Here is a 17,815-nt window from a genome sequence, read left to right on the forward strand (position 1 = left end):
GGAGTTGGACACAATGAAAACCACAAACTTTCATTTCCTCTTTTTTATTAGTGTATGGATTAGATAAACAAGATAGGCCACAGCACAATGATCATGGTGTTTGTTGAAACATATATAGGTTTATGAGGAAATGAGCCATGTGTTTTGACGATGACAGGGATGTGATGGACAATTTTTATAAGATTGGTCACCCCGCTACTGTTGCCACAACCCGCAAATAATCTTTACAAACAATTTCTCCAGATTATTTTAGCCTCTGCCTTTTCATTATCGAAAACAAGAGGAAATCCGTCAGCGACAGGAAGGTTTCCCTTTTGTATAATACTGTTCCAAAATGTTGTGCCAAAAACAACCTGGAATGCGGTCAAAACAATGTAAGGGGACAAGCTGCCCGCATGGTTGATGTGTGTTTACCAGGATCTGATATTGCTGGGCAGTTGGTCATCGCAGCATCATGCAAACCACAGTGAGCAGTGGCCTTAGTTTAGAACTCTACAGGGAGTGAGCCAAGCATGACGGTATGCAGGTTGCACGGAGATAAATGCCTCTTTGGGAATACACAATGGTCAGGCATACTTAAGAGTATTACACAACAGGCTTAAAAAGATGCATGTGCCTTCCTATATATTGTTAATGAGTAATGAGTCACAGTAAAGCAGCCAAAATGTTCATAAACACAGGAAAGTGTATTGAATATAAAAGCAGTGATGGAGTCAAGGTCAATGCAATATTGTTGATCATAGGAAGCTCGTCCCGGTTATTAACAATGACAAAACAAACAGAGGTGGGTCTGTTAGTTGGACATTTTGGAGCAAGACAGCAGCAAGTAGAAGTCGGTCCCTGCAGAGCCCTTGAAGACATGAAAGAAGCTATCAGTGCTGCCAGAATCTCCTTTCAATACATAGGGGTTTTACCGAGGAAAAAACTCCACTTCACTAGCTTTGTTCCTTTGTTCGTGTTCTCAAGTGTTCCTCTGGGAACCCATTGGTGAACTGAGGGTGTTCTCGATCAAGGGTGTGACTGCAACTACACAATAACAGTCCCTATCAGGTGGATGTTTCAGGTTCAGTAGACGTATCGATCAACAGAGCACAGCGATGCAAACAGCAGGTCATGGGGGGCAAAATATGACAGTGACACGTAAACAATACAGTTCCTATGCATTGTCTGCAGGTGCCACAGCAGGAAATGATGGACATGTCTTTGTGTTTATGAGCTCATGCAGAAAAAAAAACAAAACAATGAAAAGAAAATGATGAGGTAATTGATTTAACTCAAAGTAACAATCATTAAGTCATGCCAGGTGTAAAGGGAACCACAGATAAAGGTAGTAGCATCAGAGCTTGGTAAGGTTATACAAATGTACAGCACATAACAGCGGTTTGAGTTTGTAAAATAATTACCAATGACCTTCATGACATTACCCAACAGCATTGCTCCATTCTATTTTATGTCCAGGATTACTAACTAACATACAAGCAACTCAAATAGTTGTAGTATATTAAGTGGAGTCTAGGGACATCTAGTGGTCCAAAAACATACTACACTACAGAATGAAGTGATGAGCAGGGACCAGTGGGTGGGATCAGCAATAGCAAACTATGATTAAAATAGTAATTCTGGAGGTGGTAAAGTTTACATCTCATGCTCTCTGGTCCTGTGCTTTCAGACAAAATAGGGTAAATACTATAAGCAGATTTAATTTTTTGTTTCACACATTCAGTCACTAGTTACTAGACCTATTGCCAAAACATCAACAACAGCCATCAACTGAAGTTAAATTAAAAAAATTCTGCATCATTTAAACACCTTTTCAAAACCCAGTTGGTCCACCACACGTCCATAATAAGTGGAGAAATACATAGTCTGTGAATTGCTGTATCGCTTCAGTTTCAAAATTGTCTCTTTTGTCGAGTCCCCAGTGTCCGCAATGGTCATTACATCTGACACAGGGAGAAAGATATCATTGCGCTGGCCCCAGAAAGTGAGGTGAGACACTTTGAGTGTAGTCTGAGACGGGTCCAGGTACATGATCCCCACAACCCTCCTGAAAAAATGACTGGCAGTGTACAGCATGGCACCAGCAAACAGTGCCATCCCTGTTGTGTAACTGACTACGGAAAAGGATGCAGATCCCTGGAGGTAGAGGACATATACTGGGGGCAGGATGACCACAGTGATTGCAGTTTGCAGGAGTTTCAGCCTGGAAATGGCTCTAAGGAGCGTAATGTGCGGCAGGGTGTAAATCATGGTGTACTTCTGTGAGGACAAGTCTGAGTATCTGACCAAAGCTGTAATTTTAGGCGTAAGGGATGCATGGAGGCTTTGCTGGAAGGCTGTGTGACCAGGAAGCAGCTTAACAAATGGTGTTCGTCCCACTAGTAGATGTGATCCTCTGGTATAGGACAGGACATAGGAGGTTGATCTGCACAGCAGTACTGATCTGATCTGTAGAAACACAACACCATTTCAGTCAATTGGACACAGGCCTCAGTCACACCATACATGCAAGATGTAGAAAAAGCAAAAATAATATATAGTATATATAGTACATCTGTATAAAAACCTTTATACGTGTTATCTTAATTTTATGGGTCAAACAGGATTTGCGGATGCAGATTTATTTTATTTGGGTGGAGAGGGGACAAAAATCACTCTTTTCATCCTAAAGCAGGGGTCTCCAATGTGTAACTCGCTAGCTACCTGTAGCTTGCCAAAGTTTTCAATAATGAAACATACCCCGTTTACATTTTTATCCAATCACACTCAGAGGTGTCCCGTCCCCTTCTGAAAATAAATTATTATTTGCCAAGTAGTTGTCAAACAGTTGCGCTGCTGTCAGCTTGATGAGTGTATGTGTGTCAAATCAAAGTTCAGACTGTCTATATATTATATATATTCCATTGTCATCTCACTAAATGAAAATACCCAGTATACATCATACATACAGCTGTACAGATGGACACCCTTGTGAAGTCACACAGTGACATGAGGGCAGATAACAAAATGAAAAGTGAATAAGACAAAATGCTGGTGCATTTGTGAATGCATTGTTCTGTTTTGACAAAATTGATATTTTAATTCAATAGTGTGTGAGATATACTAGAAAGAAATGCATCCAGAAATACAAAATGCACAGGGAGCTGATTTGGACACTATTTTTTGTTATGTTGATTGCAAAATGTGAGTTGTAGCACCCCATTATTTTGTAAATGTTCAGGCAAAACGAGCTTTTTCAGAGTAGCTCTCCGCCATTTTCATTTTGTCAAAATACCTCTCAGAAGAAAAAAGACCCCTGTCCTAAATGGACTGTCATTCACTCCAGGCACAGAGGCCACTAGCAGCTAGCTTATGGGTAGCTATACAACTTAACTTTCAATCTTTCTTTGACAACTTGCACAGTAAGAGTGAAAGAAAGGAAGAGGTTTACCTTGACCAGCAACATAGTGAGCAGAGAGCAGGGATAAGCGAGTAGAAACAGTCCAGACACACGAACACTTGCACTTGGCTAATTTGAGGTCCTGAGGTTCACTCCTTCCTTGACCCGGAAGTACTCAACAAGTTTAATTCTTTAATTCTTTAATTCTAATTCTCGTGGCTCTCTATGGCACACTTACAATATTCAGCTACGGTTTCACTCATTTGAAATGCCGAGTCAGCATTACTAGCTGTTGTTTTCCTGTTCTCTTTCATCGCCATGTTCGCCGTCTGTATGCGGAACCTGTGGGAAAGCAGCTGTTTGTTTCCACAGGAAAATGATATGTGACACTGCGTCCCGTCAGCTCAGCTGAGTCTCTCTTCCTCCTTTTCTCAGTGTTTTTGTTTACATTGTCGGTCAGTTATTATCATCGCTTTCCTAAGGAGAGCATGACCTTATCGAGACATTTAGTGAAGTTAGCAGGACGAGTTGTCAACGTCAGGTAAACGGACAGGCGATTTGTGAGAGCGCGCGCGCCAAGGGAAACGATGCTGCAGCTGGGGGAACAAATCACCCTGTACTCGGTCGTCTTCGTGGTGGTCCTGCTGGGCACTCGGAGCGCGGTGTGGTCAACCGTCCTCGCCGTCTCCCTATACATGTTTCTGGCCATGTTCCGGTTCCCTCAAGTACCGGCCAGTCGAGTCCAGCAGGTGCTGCACCCAGCAGGTGCGGGCAGCAAGGTGTCTGTGGTCGCTCACCGCGGTGGTGGGCACGACGCCCCGGAGAACACGATAGCTTCCATCCGGGAGGTGAGAGGAGGATCACAAATCACATCTCCGTCAATGACACGCCTGAAAAACACAGTACAGACACATTGTGTGTAACACATAGGAGGATTTATTGGCTGGAATCGCTATAATACCTGCATGTGCATAAATGTTGTTTGAAAAGTGCTCAGGAAGTGATTTGCATCCCTCATGCTTCCCAACTCTGCCACAGACACCTTCTTTTCTACTCTGTCCTTCTCTCTTGACTCTCTGTCCACTTACTTCACGGCGGGTTCGTAAGTCCTCCCCAGCCCCGTGGTTGTCTGGCCGATGTCTGACCCCGTGCTGAGAGAGCCACGATACGGGCAGCAGAAAGGAAATGGAGGAAATCAAAACACCCTGACGACCTGCTTTCTTATCATTCTCTTCTCTCCATCTTCACTGCCTCTATCTCTGCAGCCAAACAATCTTTCTATCAGACTAAAATTCAATCCTCTTTCTCTAACCCCAAAAAACTTTCCTCGATCTTCTCTAACCTCCTTGCTCCTCCACCACCCTAGCTGTCTGAAGTAAATAGTTACAAACCTGCCTCTCTTCTTCCTTTTCTTTCCAAAACTCTGGAGCGTGCTATCTTTAATCAACTCTCATCCTACCTTCACTGGAACAACCCTCTCGATCCTCTTCAGTCGGGTTTTAAGGCAGGTCACTCGACCGAAACTGCACTTCTTGCTGTCACTGAGCAACTCCACACGGCCAGGGCTGCCTCTCTCTCCTCTGTGCTCATCCTCTTGGACCTTTCTGCAGCGTTTGACACAGTTAACCACCAGATCCTTACTTCCCCCCCTTCAAGAACTTGGTGTCTCAGGCTCTGCACTTACCCTACTCTCATCCTATCTTCAAAACCAAACATACAGAGTAACCTGGAGAGGATCTGTGTCGGAACCCTGTCCTCTAGCTACTGGGGTCCCTCAGGGTTCTGTCTTGGGCCCTCTTCTCTCCACCAACTCTCTTTGTTCTGTTATTCACTCTCATGTTTTTTTTTAGCTCTTCTGTACCCAAATGTTTAAATTCACTTATTGTAAGTCACTTTGGATAAAAGCGTCTGCTAAATGACATGTAATAAAATAGAGGAAACACAACAGCAACATTGCACTAGTAAAGTGAGATGACAAGTGAATTCTACTGCAAAGGGAAATACGGTAGGTGTTTTTGCGCGCTGTGCACAGACGTATACCAGGGCCTTTAAGTGTAGGTCATGTAGAGGCACTGACAGTGTTGTAGTAATTACTCAGTACTCCTCAGGGGGGCAACAGAAGTTACAGACTGGAACTTTAAGCTGCTTTCTGTGAGAACACACCCTGGGTACCCACAAAGGTTCACAGACCTGGTCAGTCCTCACACAAATGTGAAATATTCTAAAGCTGTAACATTTTCTGACCGACAAAGTGAACTTGTTCCACAGTATGTTGTCTCTGGATGACGGAGCATTTTGACTGAAGGCAGTTTGTCTTCATGCCACCTCACAGTCCCTACTAACAGCTGCACCTGTTGTTCCAGGAGTGGACTAGCAGATTCTTTTTTGATTGATGTATTTTTATGTATTCAGCATTTGTGTGAGGTTGAGCTACAATTATTACAAACCCTAATGAAATACTTGACTTCCACCTCTCATATATGCCCGTTCTTCACCAGGCCAGTAAAAATGGGGCAACCGGCGTGGAGCTGGACCTGGAGTTCTCAGCAGATGGTGTCCCAATACTTATGCATGATGACACTGTGGACCGCACCACTGACCAGTCCGGACCACTCAGCCAGATGAGTTTCTCCGAATTGAGTAAACTGGACGCAGCTGCTAAACATCGACTCAGGTAAGAGAAGGAAATGTATTTAAGTTAAGGTTATACTAAGAATATTAATAAATGGTTTATTGTCCTGCCACCTGCCAACTGTATCAGTCAGTGATGAAGAGAAGTGGTGAAACATGTTGGTGTAGTTTTACTAAAAGGAGTTAGTGCAGTTTACGTGGTATAGCATGTTTAGTGGAACAAACAATTTGGAGGTGTGGTAGCAGGTTAAACTGGCTGAAAGGAAGGAAAGAAAGAGCAATTAACATAGTTGCACGATGTAAGTGCACATGAGACATGAGAGTGTAAGACATGTTACAGGAGTTTGAATTTGTGAGGGATATAAAAAATCGTCCTGACAGTGTCTGACAAATACTGTTATTACATAACATGTGTAATGTATATTTCAGGGTGTTCAGGACAGTTGTTGAAGACATCATTTATGATTTCTTTGTAGATGTAGGAGAAGTGCTCTTCACTAACAGTGGATATTCAACAGACAGTTATAGAGACAAGCCATATTTAAGGGAATAAGTGTATTAAAGTGTGTTTGCACACATCGGTTTGTCACCAGGGAGAAGTTTGCCGGAGAGAAGATTCCGACTCTGGAGGAGGCAGTGGAGGAGTGCATGAAACTCAAACTCACCATCTATTTTGACGTCAAAGGTCATCCAGATGAGGTGCAGCCAATAAAACCAACAAACAAATCAAAATGAGAGTTGGATTATGTGCACAATCTCTCTGTGCTACTATGTTGATTCAATTGATCTGCAGCCAGTCATCACTACATAATGAAGAGAACATGTTGTTGTGTTTGTTATGGTCCAAAGATAGTGTTTAAGTACAAAGTGACCATTATTTATCAGCAGGGGTTCAACGAGATTGTGTAAATGTTGTCGGTTTTGAAACAACTGGTCATTTAATTCATCAACTTTATAGGGGGGAAAATAGTCTAATTAGATGTATTATTTGCTAAAACTCCAAAGGAAAGACAAAGGCAAATTAATTATTAATTTTTCCTTGTGAAATTAAAACCAAAATATGATATACTATTGCTCTACCGCTCAAAACGAATGAACTAACACCAAACACTAAAATTAATCGTGGCAGCTTATCAGGCTATTCATTGAAACCTCTAAGAATGAACGGTTGGTTGCTATGAAACATGAATAAAACACTGCTAGATTGTTGCTTTTTATACCAGTGGATCACCATTACTTTGACAAGCACAGAGAGGAATATAGCATGGGTCGAACAAAGGCATGAAACAAACCAAAAGCCCCCACACATTGCACCACCACTAGATTTGTGATGGATTTGTATGTAATTTACTTACGTTTTGTGGAATAATAACAGAGACCGCAGTGCTTCTAGTTGCATTAAAACGCAGCATCACTGAATAACCACTACGTCTTGACTAAACACAGTTGTAGGTGAGTTAAGAATGCATAGCTGTTGTGATGGTTGTTGTTCCAGGCCCTGACATTCTTGAGTTCAGGGCCCGCAGCATTGCGTCTACACATGCACAGCTGTTGGTCCCGTCCCCCGCCCACGTGGTCACACAGGAACACAAACACATTGGCATGAAGTCTCACAAACACTGAACTGACCTGTAATAACCACATTTCTCTGCTCTCCTCTTAGGCAGCCGCAGCCCTTAAAAAATTGTACAAGAAACATCCTGTTCTCTACAACAGCAGCATCGTCTGCTCGTTTGAGCCTAAAGTCATCTACAGGGTAAGAGGAATATACAAAAGTCAACGAGTGATGTTAATAAATCTATATACAAAGTCATGAAAACAATCAACCATTAAATTAATTGACATTGATATTTCAGAATCCAGTAGGGGTAGGTAAAAATATCAATTTGAAACAATCCTGCTCTGATTTGATTCCTCCGTATTGTCATATGAGTATTGCAGTCCATAAGCTATTGCATGCGCAAAAACAATCAACACATTTACACATTGCATCCCTTACTCATGTTGTGCAGATTCTAGAAAATGTAAAAATGAGAAGACAAAAAGAGAGGAAACGGGATAGCTAGCTTTAGATAGTTTATGTTTTATCCTTCCCATGGTTTCATCATTAACATAAAGTGAGATGTTTCTCTATGCAGCAGCAGCCATGGATTCACTTTCTTCTTTTCTCTCCTGCCCAGATGAGACAGAGTGACCCAGATGTGGTCACAGCACTGACCCACAGGCCATGGATTCTGAGTCACTTGGGAGATGGTGCCCCACGTTTTTCGTCACTGTGGAAACACCACTGGATGATACTCATGGACGTTGTGTTGGAGTTCGGGCATCATCACGTGCTGTGGAAGCTCTGTGGCATCTCAGCATTCCTGATACAAAAGAACTCTGTATCACTGTGAGTTTCTGCAGCCGAGACCATGCACTCACATAGAGACCTAAAGCTAAATTGGCTGCAAACATTTTGACAGACCACAGTAGGACAATGGCAGGTGAAAATAATCAAAATAATGATGGCTGAGTTCCATGTAGCTTCCCAAGTTTTGGGGTGTTTACTGTTGCACTGTCCTGGTGTACATGACAAAGAACAGAGCCATTGTTAATGTGGTCAGTAACACCTGTGCTTTTCCTGCTATCATTTATCAAAATGGCTGCTGTTCAGAGGCCCCATATGTGATATGTGGGACACACTGTGGATGTATCATTTACTGAAAAAGAAAAGCCCTGATATACCCTGATTAATTTATCTTAACTCACCATTTTAAAGAATAGTAGGAGCAGTTTTTATTAGCTTTATTTAATACCACAGGATTTAAAAAATTATCTGTGAACTATGAAGTGAGTGAACTCTGATCTTACTTTATCCGAGATCGATCATTTGAGCTAATAACTGCGTAACAGTTACACATATGTAGTTGCTTTAAAATGGTCTAACTCTGTGCGTTTGCCCTGTGCTGTCCACAGGGACTACGTGCAGCACTGGGCTCAGCGAGGGGTGGAGGTTGTAGCCTGGACAGTCAACACAAAGGTGGAGAAAGACTTCTACCAGGAGGTGCTACAAGTCAACTACATCACCGACAGCCTGGTGGAGGACTGTGAACCTCATTACTGACACTCCCATGAACAAAACACACACTCGAAACAAAGACGCACATACAAACGTACATTTCTCAGCAACCTCGTGTAGAAGGAGGTAAGAGAACATACAATTATGTGTTATTTTCATGCACACGTCAAACTGTTCCAACTCGGTGCCAGACTAAATAACAAGAATGATGTTTTATTGTTATGATGAATTCACTGTAACATATTGATGCACCGGCATTTATCAGCATAATAATACATATATTTCTGTGATATCTGCCCATAATAGACCTTTATCAAATGTATTTACCAGCTCAGGAATGCAGTGATTTGTTTTCTTTGCCTTGACAGTAGTGTCTCTTTACTGTATATGCACCTTGTACTGTGTGTATTTCATACCCTACGAACATAGACTGTAAACAAAAATGGACGTAGTCTTCTGGTTTTAAAAGTGAAGTCCAGGAAGTAGGGTTTAAACCACTGGTTTAAAAAAAAAAGAAATCAGTTTTAATGGAAATCTCACTTGATTTATAACGTCAGTAAACATTTTCCAAAGGAGTTAATGGGTCTTCTTTAATAGTGCATGATATTAGGATAAATTAGGATATGATGTTCCCATTCAGAGGAAACTATACGATAAAGCACAGCACATAGGTGTACCGAGCAAAGTGGCCATTGAGAGTATAGTATCATTACCACACATTTAAGTTTTCATATTATTATTATTATGTTAATTTGTTTGTTTATAATTGTGTAATATTGGTCGTGGAGCTCACTGTCTCTGTGGAACAGGTAACAGTGACTCCAGTACATTCTTAGCTCTCACTGAATCTGACCATTTCTGTAACATACAAGCTGTTGTCAGCCATACGGAGGTGACTGTTGCCTTGCTGCAAAAAGACATAGGTCCTGACCCCTCCCACAGTCCAAAAACATGCAGAGGTCAACTGAACATTCTAAAATGACAGTAGGTGTGAATGTGAGCGTGAATGGTTGTTCCTCTGTGTGTGTTCGCTCTGTGATGGACTGGCGCCCTGTCCATCACATAGGATAAACCGATAGACAATGAATGAATAAATAAAATGCATAAGTTAATAATTCATTTCCAAGATACTGCAATTACAACTTTTGTTTTTACATAAATCCTAAGTAAAAAGGTTGGGTAAAAACAACCCAAACTCAACTGGGATCCGGTCTCTACTGCTGTAGAGGAACAATAAGCAACCAGGCGTAACTTAAACTGTAAGTAATAAGAAACCAAGTAAGTGAATGTGTGGAGTTTTTATGAAAAAAATTAACTGCAGTAGAGGCAAAAAAAATAAAGAAAAGAAAGTGTAATGAGACACTGAAGGTGACACACATGCTTGAAATACACAACACATGATACACACAAATGGTAAATAGACTGAAGCATGGTCTCGTCTGACCCAGGTTTCGCCTCTGCTGTGTTAATACAAAGCCTGGGGGTGTGGAATGTTGATGATTAGCCTCTTGGTCTGGAGACTCAGGTGATTGACCCAGATGGTGGGGAGTAGTGTTGGATATCATCCTGGATAAGCCCGTCTGAGCTGCTTCTGGTAACAACTGATCGTTACTTAGGCAAACTGTCAGCTGTCAATGATGTGATTTCACCTGAACATCACGGATGTTACTACAAGTACTCCGATCAATAATAAGCCCTCATGCACTGCATTAAATGCAGGACGTACACTTGGATGCAATGAAACGTAAAAAGAGCACTATGTGTGTGGCACTGTGAGGCCAATTAATATCAGATTACTTATTAGATTAGATTACAAATGACTTAAAAATATGTAGTGTATAATAACATTTTCAAAGTGCAGAATCATATGGAAGAAATGTCATTTGTAACGTCAAATAAAATCTAATTTATATTTAGCTCAAATTAATTATTTTTAACTCTTATTATTTATTTGTGTTTATGTTTATCTGTCTGGGTGAAAGGTGATCCCCGTCCTACAGAACCTCTTCTGAGGGGCGTGTAATGACGTCACTGAGAGGGGGTGCCCAGTTGCGTAAAATAGTGCAACCGGCGGAAATTAATAGATTCTGACACTTCAAAATAAAAGCCCTTCACGTGTTGGTAAGTAAAAAAAAACACACCCAAAATACTCTAACAGAGAACTGTGAGATTGTGTGGAGTATCTTGGCTGTTTCTAGGACTGTGCTCTTCTGACCTTTGACCTCAGGTAACTTGAGATCTGCTGGAGCTACTCGACCAGTGTGTGGCTCAAATATTGCATATATTGCATGTATTTGTACTGTGGGAGGAAACTGAAGAACCCAGAGAAAACCCACGCACATACGGGGAGAACATGCAAACCCCATGCAGAAAGGCCCTTGTTCCAACCTGATTTCAAACCTGGGTCTAGTGCTAACCACTACCACTAGTTATCAATACATTTAAAAGGTGTACAACATAAAAAGTGATGTAAATAATACCATGTGGCCCTGGTACCACATTATAATTCTAATTATTCCATAGACTTATATTCAAACTGAGTTCTTTTTTGAGCAGCAACGTCGCCCCCTGGTGACTATTCAATAAATATTGTTACTTAACCGACAAACCAGAAAACCGGGTCCAGTTTTTAGGCACGTTTTTTATTTTGATAATCCTTACCGGAAGTGCTTTTGTTAATCATGGCGAGCTTGACGCTGGCTCGTGGGATCTTCTTCGCGTCCTGATGCATAATCGCAGAGTGCTGTGTCCTTGCGTTCTGTCATAAGAGTCCAAGCATCGCCGGCAGCTCCGGACCATCAGCAGGAGAACAGAGGACAGAGTGTCCGACCAAGAGTGTGTCTGTCTCGGACACCAGGAAGCAGAGTTTACCCTCCTCTCTCTCCCGGCATGTGGAGCCGCTTTCTCCTTGGGTGACCTACACGCCACCTCTCTTCCCGTCCGTACGTCACAGCTCAACACCTGCTGGTCAAGAGGAGCGGAGGGTCAAGAAGACTCAAGTCCAACCGAGACTCTCCTGCAGGCTTCTTCAGGCCCAATGTGGAGCAGCTGACACCGGCCAACTACACCGACACTGACACGCTGAGGACACTCGAAGTCCAGTCGTGTCTGCAGCGTCAGGTGGAGACAAAGTGACAGGACAGTGTCCGTGTTTGCGTCTGCGGGATTTAAACAAAACGGACCAGAGATTTTCTTGGACTAACTGTCGTTCACATGATGTACACAATCACCAGAGGTCCCAGCAAACTTGTTACACAACGGAGGACAGGTGAGTTACGACGAGTGTGCGACCCTTCTCCACGCGCTGCGTGACGCAACGTCACGTCACGTCACGCCGCTGTCCGCGGGGCAAGCTTGACAGAGTCTCCACTTGTCGAAAAGTGGGAATAGTGGAAGCGATTTGTGTCTATTTAATTCCACTGTTGTGGGTTTTGTCTCTCAGGTCCAACACAACAGATCGAGAGCAAATTCAGCGACTTAAAGCTCAAGCCGACGACTTGGCTCGCGACGAAGTAAGTAGTGTGTGTGTGCGGGTATTCCTGTATGTGTCTCTTTGTGAGGACATTTGTGACAGCCCTAAATATGGCTTTTCAGGGTTAAGACCTGGTTTTAGGGTTAGGGTTAGGCACTTAGCTGTGATGGTTAGGGTAAGGGGCTAGTGAATGCATTATGTCAATGAATGTCCTTACAATGAATGCTTTACAAACACACATGTGTCCCAAGTCTTAACTTTCAAGTCTAAAGTTCTTGCAAGAAAAAAGTAAGTCAAGCCATATGACTTATGTCACATGTTCCACGTTTAAATCTGCTAAATAAAAGAGTCAGTCATTTTGAGTCAATCATTTGGGATACTTAAGGTTGAATGTGTTCAAACACTGACCTTGTCAGGACCAGTGGTCCTCATGGAGACCTAATTAGGGCAGAACCAACAAATCAACAAAAGTCAATGCAGTGTCTGAAAAACAATACAATCTCATGTTGTGTTAGGGTTAAATAACAACCTGATGTGTGATCCGTTCAGATAAAAACCCACTTAAATCCATTTTAACCATTCACTGACACAGCTGGTGTGGAGATGACACTCGAGGGTGTAATTCAGCATAATTTAACTGCAGCTATTTCTACTTATTCTTGCTGTTATACAGAATAAAATATGTTTTAAGCAGAAGGAAAAGGATCTATGCACAAGCAACAAGCCACCTTTGACCAGAATACAATACACTGTGGTTTTACTATAACAGAACATTAATTATCAGGTCAAAAAAAAAAAAAAATTCAAAGAAGCACTCCAAAGTTGAAATTTAAGAGTGGAAGCACGTAGGAAAAGTAAAACCAAATAAAATTTAGGTCAAGGGAACAGGATTAGAGTTTAAAACATGTTAAGAACTGTAAACAGTTTAAACAGTTTTAAGAAAAGCAAACAAGTTTTACAACAGGGCCTCTTCCTGTGAGGTGTCGAAGGGCAGTTAAAGAGCCAAACTCAACAGAATATCTCGCTGTGTACAAACACTCTTTGAACTCTAAAAACAGTCTCTTCCTCAGTGTAGTGTGCACTCCTTCACCTACAACCAGCACAACACAGGAGGCAGACTGAACACATGGCTACACTAGGAAAAACACACTCTGTCCACTCAAGTGAGACACATTGTCACTGCCCTCACACTTAGAAACTCTTGCCCCCCCCCCCCCCCCCCACACACAAGCAGACGATCTGTAATTAACCCTGTCCCGTTTCTGCAGCTCTCCGCCCCCAAAGATCGTATTCAACCGCCTCAACGGGAAGCGCTACCACAGTGCGGCCGCGCAGAGAGCCAACAGCCCCACAGAGGGATTCACTCCTGCACATGAGGAGAACGTCAGATTCGTATATGAAGGTGAGGCTCAGCGGGATCAACGGGTGGGAGGGCGATGGTGTCACAGCACTCAGAGCAGATGGAATGAAAGCCCAGGCAGACTGAAGATCATTCTCTCCAGGTTACACCCAAAAGTCAAATTTTAGTCGGACTAAGGCAGTAGTTTTCTTAATGTCATGTACACACATTTGTCCAACTAAAATCCAGCTTCTCTTAGTCGGACTAACATATCTGGATAATTCTGAACGACTGAAGCTGCTTTTCTGAGCCCACGACACAGACACAGACTAGGACCACATCAGCTGTAAAATTTTGTTTTGGAGAGTTAACCATCCACACATCTGCATTTTTTTTCGTCAAAATGCCACATGCGCCCTCCAGTGTGTGGAGGTATTACACAACAGCCAACGTTGATGGAAAGTCGTTGTTTATGTGTAAATATTGTGCAAAGACAATCACGTGAAGAACGCCACAAAAATGCAGCAGCAACATTTTCCCCAGAGCTCAACAGATGCAGCAGGCAAGAGATCCACTGCAGGCAAATAAGCCCACATTTCCAGTTCATTCCCATCATTTCTGTGGAAAGTTTCAAATTAGGAACATTTCCAAAATTCCTAAACTAACGTTTCCATGGAAAGTTTCTGGAAATTTACCAGAGATTTTCCGCCCCTTTGCAACCCTAGTTACCATGTCACTCTAAACATGTTAAAACCTTCAGAGGTTTTATTTTTCTATTTTCTCACAGCTCCTCAGTAGTGACAAACGTGGCTGAACGTGCAAACACACACAGCTGCACTAAAAGTTGTGTATATTATCATGTAAGTCATGTTTATCTCTAATGAGATGGACAAAAAAACAGAGTAAAAGAGCTGCTTTAACTAAAGTAAAAAACAACAACAATAAAAACAGTGTAAAACACTACTGTGCACCATTCAGTTTACCCAGCATGCCTCGGTGTTGGCGAACGGTGCAAATGAATGACATGTGAGGCTGAATCATGATGAAGTAGATGACTGTGTTACTGTTGGAGCGCTGCCAGCAGTGCGGCGTTCTTTTGTCACCGCAAAGTTCAGATCAGGAGAGGAGAGCTTTTTTCTTTTCTCTATACTTATTGTACGTGAAAAAGGCTCATTGTCTATGCAAACATTGCCTCCTGGCATGTTTGCATAGAATGTAACCCTCAGTATGAACACCTACACAATGTTTGTGTAATCAGTTCTTTAAATTTAAAATGCACATGTTGCACAAACTCTATGAAGTGTTTTAGGGTGCGGCTGGAAGTTTGTGAGCCTCAGCCTGGGGCTTATCTCGGGGTGAAGCAGGGGAAACAAACCTTCACCCATAGCTGATAAACACGCCACACCACTCTGCCGATGCTGCTGCTGAGAAGCAGCGGAGGATTTTCTTGGGGATGTTTCAGTTAAAAATCTTTTGGGGAAAAAAACAGTAACTACAACGTCCCATACAGACACTTTGAATTATTTAATCTAAAAACATGGCATTAAAATGCCCTAAATCACTTATTGAAAAGTCTTAAATATCTCTTTCTCTCCAACATTTAAAATGATCATCTCAAAATAATGATTAACATCTATTTATTTGAATTATTAAGTGGATGCCTCTTGTCGTAGGACTGTGCAGATTCAACAAAATGACATTTGTTGTCATGTTTTGTTTATGGTGGAATCTCATTTCAAGCAGCATTACATAAAAAGGTCTTGACTTGTGAGGAGCATGAGCCAGGGTGTCGTGAAGTAGGGATGCACCATATCACCGGCACGATGTCGACAGATATTGGATTCAAAATGTATTGCAGAATATTGTCAAACGCTCTTGGTTCACACGATTTGACTAATGATGAAAACGGCAGGCTGAGTAAGCGATTATCTATGCTACATAGAGGATAGGCAGGTCACGCCCCCTGGACGGGTCACCAGTCCATCACAGGGCCACATAGAGAGAGACAAACAACCATTCACTCTCACACCCACGGTCAATTTAGAGCGTCCAATTTACCTAATCCCCATATTGAATGTTTTTGGACGGTGGGAGGAAACCGGAGAACCCGGAGAAAAGCCACGCACACAGAACAGAACATGCAAACTCCATGCAGGAAGGCCCTTGTTCCGACTGGGTCTTGTTGCTGTGAAGGCAAGAGTGCTAACCATTGTGTGTTTTTTGTTTGTGTGCAGCGTGGCAGGAGGTGGAGCAGAAGCTGGGGGGCGGGGGCAGCGGGGAGTCAACAAACAGGCCGGGGCCCGTCCAGTACACAGAGAAGACCCCCAGTGCTGCGATGAAGAGTAAGTACCTGCGTTTTTTTTTGTTTTTTTTTTCTCTTTGAATTTGAATCTACTGTATGTAGCACACATTTTACAGAAAAAAACAACAGTCATCCTCCCTCGTCTTATCCGATCTCTCCCGTCAGTTTTACGGCCCTCTCCCTGCTCTGTCACCTCGTGAACCTTGAGCCTATAATCTCGCCCCTTTTTGTTAATGACCACAGGAGAGATGAATGGCTGCCCTCGTATGTCAGCTTTATCTGTACCTTTAATTTTTAACTCTTCTCTATAGTTTATGAGTTAATGAAACTGCGCCGCCGTCTGATTGCATTGTTTTGTCTTGGTTCACTCTCAAACCTGCCTGTGCTGGTTTCTTGTGTGGCTCTCTGATCCTAAAGGTCATCACACTCCAAATTGTCCTAGATTATCTTTAATTTTATTCCGAGGAGCCCAAAATGTCACATCCATTATATAAATACTGTTGGATTAATTACCATAAAACATTCAATTGTCCTGAATCAATCCACTTGACTGGAAGAAGCCACATTCTCAGTCATAGAACTGCACAGAACTCCTAATTCAGCTTTTCAATCCATATCAAGTCAAATTGCCACTTATTTGTTGCTAAACAACTTTTGTAAAAAAAAAAAAAAAAAACCCCATACAACAATTTTACTGTAATTATGTCTCATCATCACCCCTGTGTGTGAAATCTCTAAAGACAGGACGTGTTCTAGTGATATCAAGCGTCTTTTCAGACTGACTTTAGTTGGAAAAACACAAGCAAAGAATGACAGTTCAAGAGAGCTGGGGAACATGGCCCTAAAAGTCAGGTCCCCTATAAACGCTGTTTCCGTGTGGACGGAACACCTCACCCAGTTAAGAACTACTTTTCTTTTTTCTTTTTTCAATCTTACCCGCTCAGCCCTATCACCTTCACCTAGTCCCTCGTTTCTTAACCTAGACTTGAGTATTCATGACAAAAAATGAATAATTAATGAACAAAATGAATCAATCACAGCGAAAAGATAATGTTTGTTTGTTTGTTTTTGCCTCTGTGCAGACTTTGTGCCCATCGACCTGGACGAGTGGTGGGGTCAGCGCTTTCTTGCCAACCTGTCGTGATTGTCTGAGGCTTTAAATGTGCACAGGAAGCAGCAGAAGGAAGCAGTTCAGCAGTTGATGCTCCATCGGTGAAGGCATCACAGGAGCGAGGGAGGAGCAGAGTCCGTCCCCAGGATCTGTGGCGCGAGAGGGCAGTGCGTAATTTGGAATTAGATTTGAGGCAACAACACAGGCCTGACTGTGAACACAGCGCTGACCTGACTTTGTGCTGTGCTCTCTCTCCTACTACTGAACGACGTTTTGGATAGAAGTTATGAGATTGTGCTTGTTCAAGAATCTCCTCCTCCTCCTTCTTTCTCAAGTGTGCTCTGCTGTATGTTTGTCTTTGCTGATCTTGGAATTTAAATATACTTGAGAACAAAAATAGTAAAAAAAAAAAAAGAAAAATGGGTTTTCAAAAAATCTGTGTGGAATCATTTCTTCATTCTGATTTATACTAATTCCCGACTTGGTGATAATAGGTGGAAAAACTGCAGGTTAAAGATAA

At 42.3% G+C, this 17,815-nt stretch overlaps 3 protein-coding genes across 3 annotated transcripts; 2 read left to right on the forward strand and 1 right to left on the reverse strand.

Annotated features, from left to right (window-relative positions):
* Nucleotides 1-665: 665 nt before the first annotated feature.
* Nucleotides 666-3,541, reverse strand: tmem186 (transmembrane protein 186). The gene is made up of 2 exons (XM_058639819.1): nt 3,431-3,541; nt 666-2,448 (listed from the first exon to the last, which is right to left on the reverse strand). The coding sequence occupies exons 1-2, from the start codon at nt 3,443-3,445 to the stop codon at nt 1,798-1,800; spliced, it is 666 nt and encodes a 221-aa protein (XP_058495802.1). The 5' UTR covers nt 3,446-3,541; the 3' UTR covers nt 666-1,797.
* A 425-nt stretch (nt 3,542-3,966) lies between these two features.
* On the forward strand, nt 3,967-9,646 carry gde1 (glycerophosphodiester phosphodiesterase 1). The gene is made up of 6 exons (XM_058639818.1): nt 3,967-4,227; nt 5,878-6,053; nt 6,604-6,709; nt 7,674-7,766; nt 8,191-8,402; nt 8,969-9,646. The coding sequence occupies exons 1-6, from the start codon at nt 3,967-3,969 to the stop codon at nt 9,114-9,116; spliced, it is 996 nt and encodes a 331-aa protein (XP_058495801.1). The 3' UTR covers nt 9,117-9,646.
* A 2,146-nt stretch (nt 9,647-11,792) lies between these two features.
* Nucleotides 11,793-17,690, forward strand: mcrip2 (MAPK regulated corepressor interacting protein 2). The gene is made up of 5 exons (XM_058639821.1): nt 11,793-12,339; nt 12,514-12,583; nt 13,812-13,945; nt 16,117-16,224; nt 17,267-17,690. The coding sequence occupies exons 1-5, from the start codon at nt 12,285-12,287 to the stop codon at nt 17,326-17,328; spliced, it is 429 nt and encodes a 142-aa protein (XP_058495804.1). The 5' UTR covers nt 11,793-12,284; the 3' UTR covers nt 17,329-17,690.
* Nucleotides 17,691-17,815: the final 125 nt, after the last annotated feature.

The sequence above is a fragment of the Solea solea genome, chromosome 10 (genome assembly GCF_958295425.1).
Source record: "Solea solea chromosome 10, fSolSol10.1, whole genome shotgun sequence".
Lineage (NCBI taxonomy): Eukaryota > Metazoa > Chordata > Actinopteri > Pleuronectiformes > Soleidae > Solea > Solea solea.

What these genes read in the sequence shown, in the direction of transcription:
- mcrip2 (XM_058639821.1), top strand. Translation starts at nt 12,285, where the DNA reads ATGATGTACACAATCACCAGAGGTCCCAGCAAACTTGTTACACAACGG. An exon ending in TGTTACACAACGGAGGACAG is followed by an intron (nt 12,340 to 12,513) that starts GTGAGTTACGAC and finishes TTTGTCTCTCAG; the next exon opens with GTCCAACACAACAGATCGAG. An exon ending in CCCCAGTGCTGCGATGAAGA is followed by an intron (nt 16,225 to 17,266) that starts GTAAGTACCTGC and finishes GCCTCTGTGCAG; the next exon opens with ACTTTGTGCCCATCGACCTG.
- gde1 (XM_058639818.1), top strand. Translation starts at nt 3,967, where the DNA reads ATGCTGCAGCTGGGGGAACAAATCACCCTGTACTCGGTCGTCTTCGTG. An exon ending in TCAAAGGTCATCCAGATGAG is followed by an intron (nt 6,710 to 7,673) that starts GTGCAGCCAATA and finishes CTCTCCTCTTAG; the next exon opens with GCAGCCGCAGCCCTTAAAAA. An exon ending in AGCCTAAAGTCATCTACAGG is followed by an intron (nt 7,767 to 8,190) that starts GTAAGAGGAATA and finishes TCTCCTGCCCAG; the next exon opens with ATGAGACAGAGTGACCCAGA.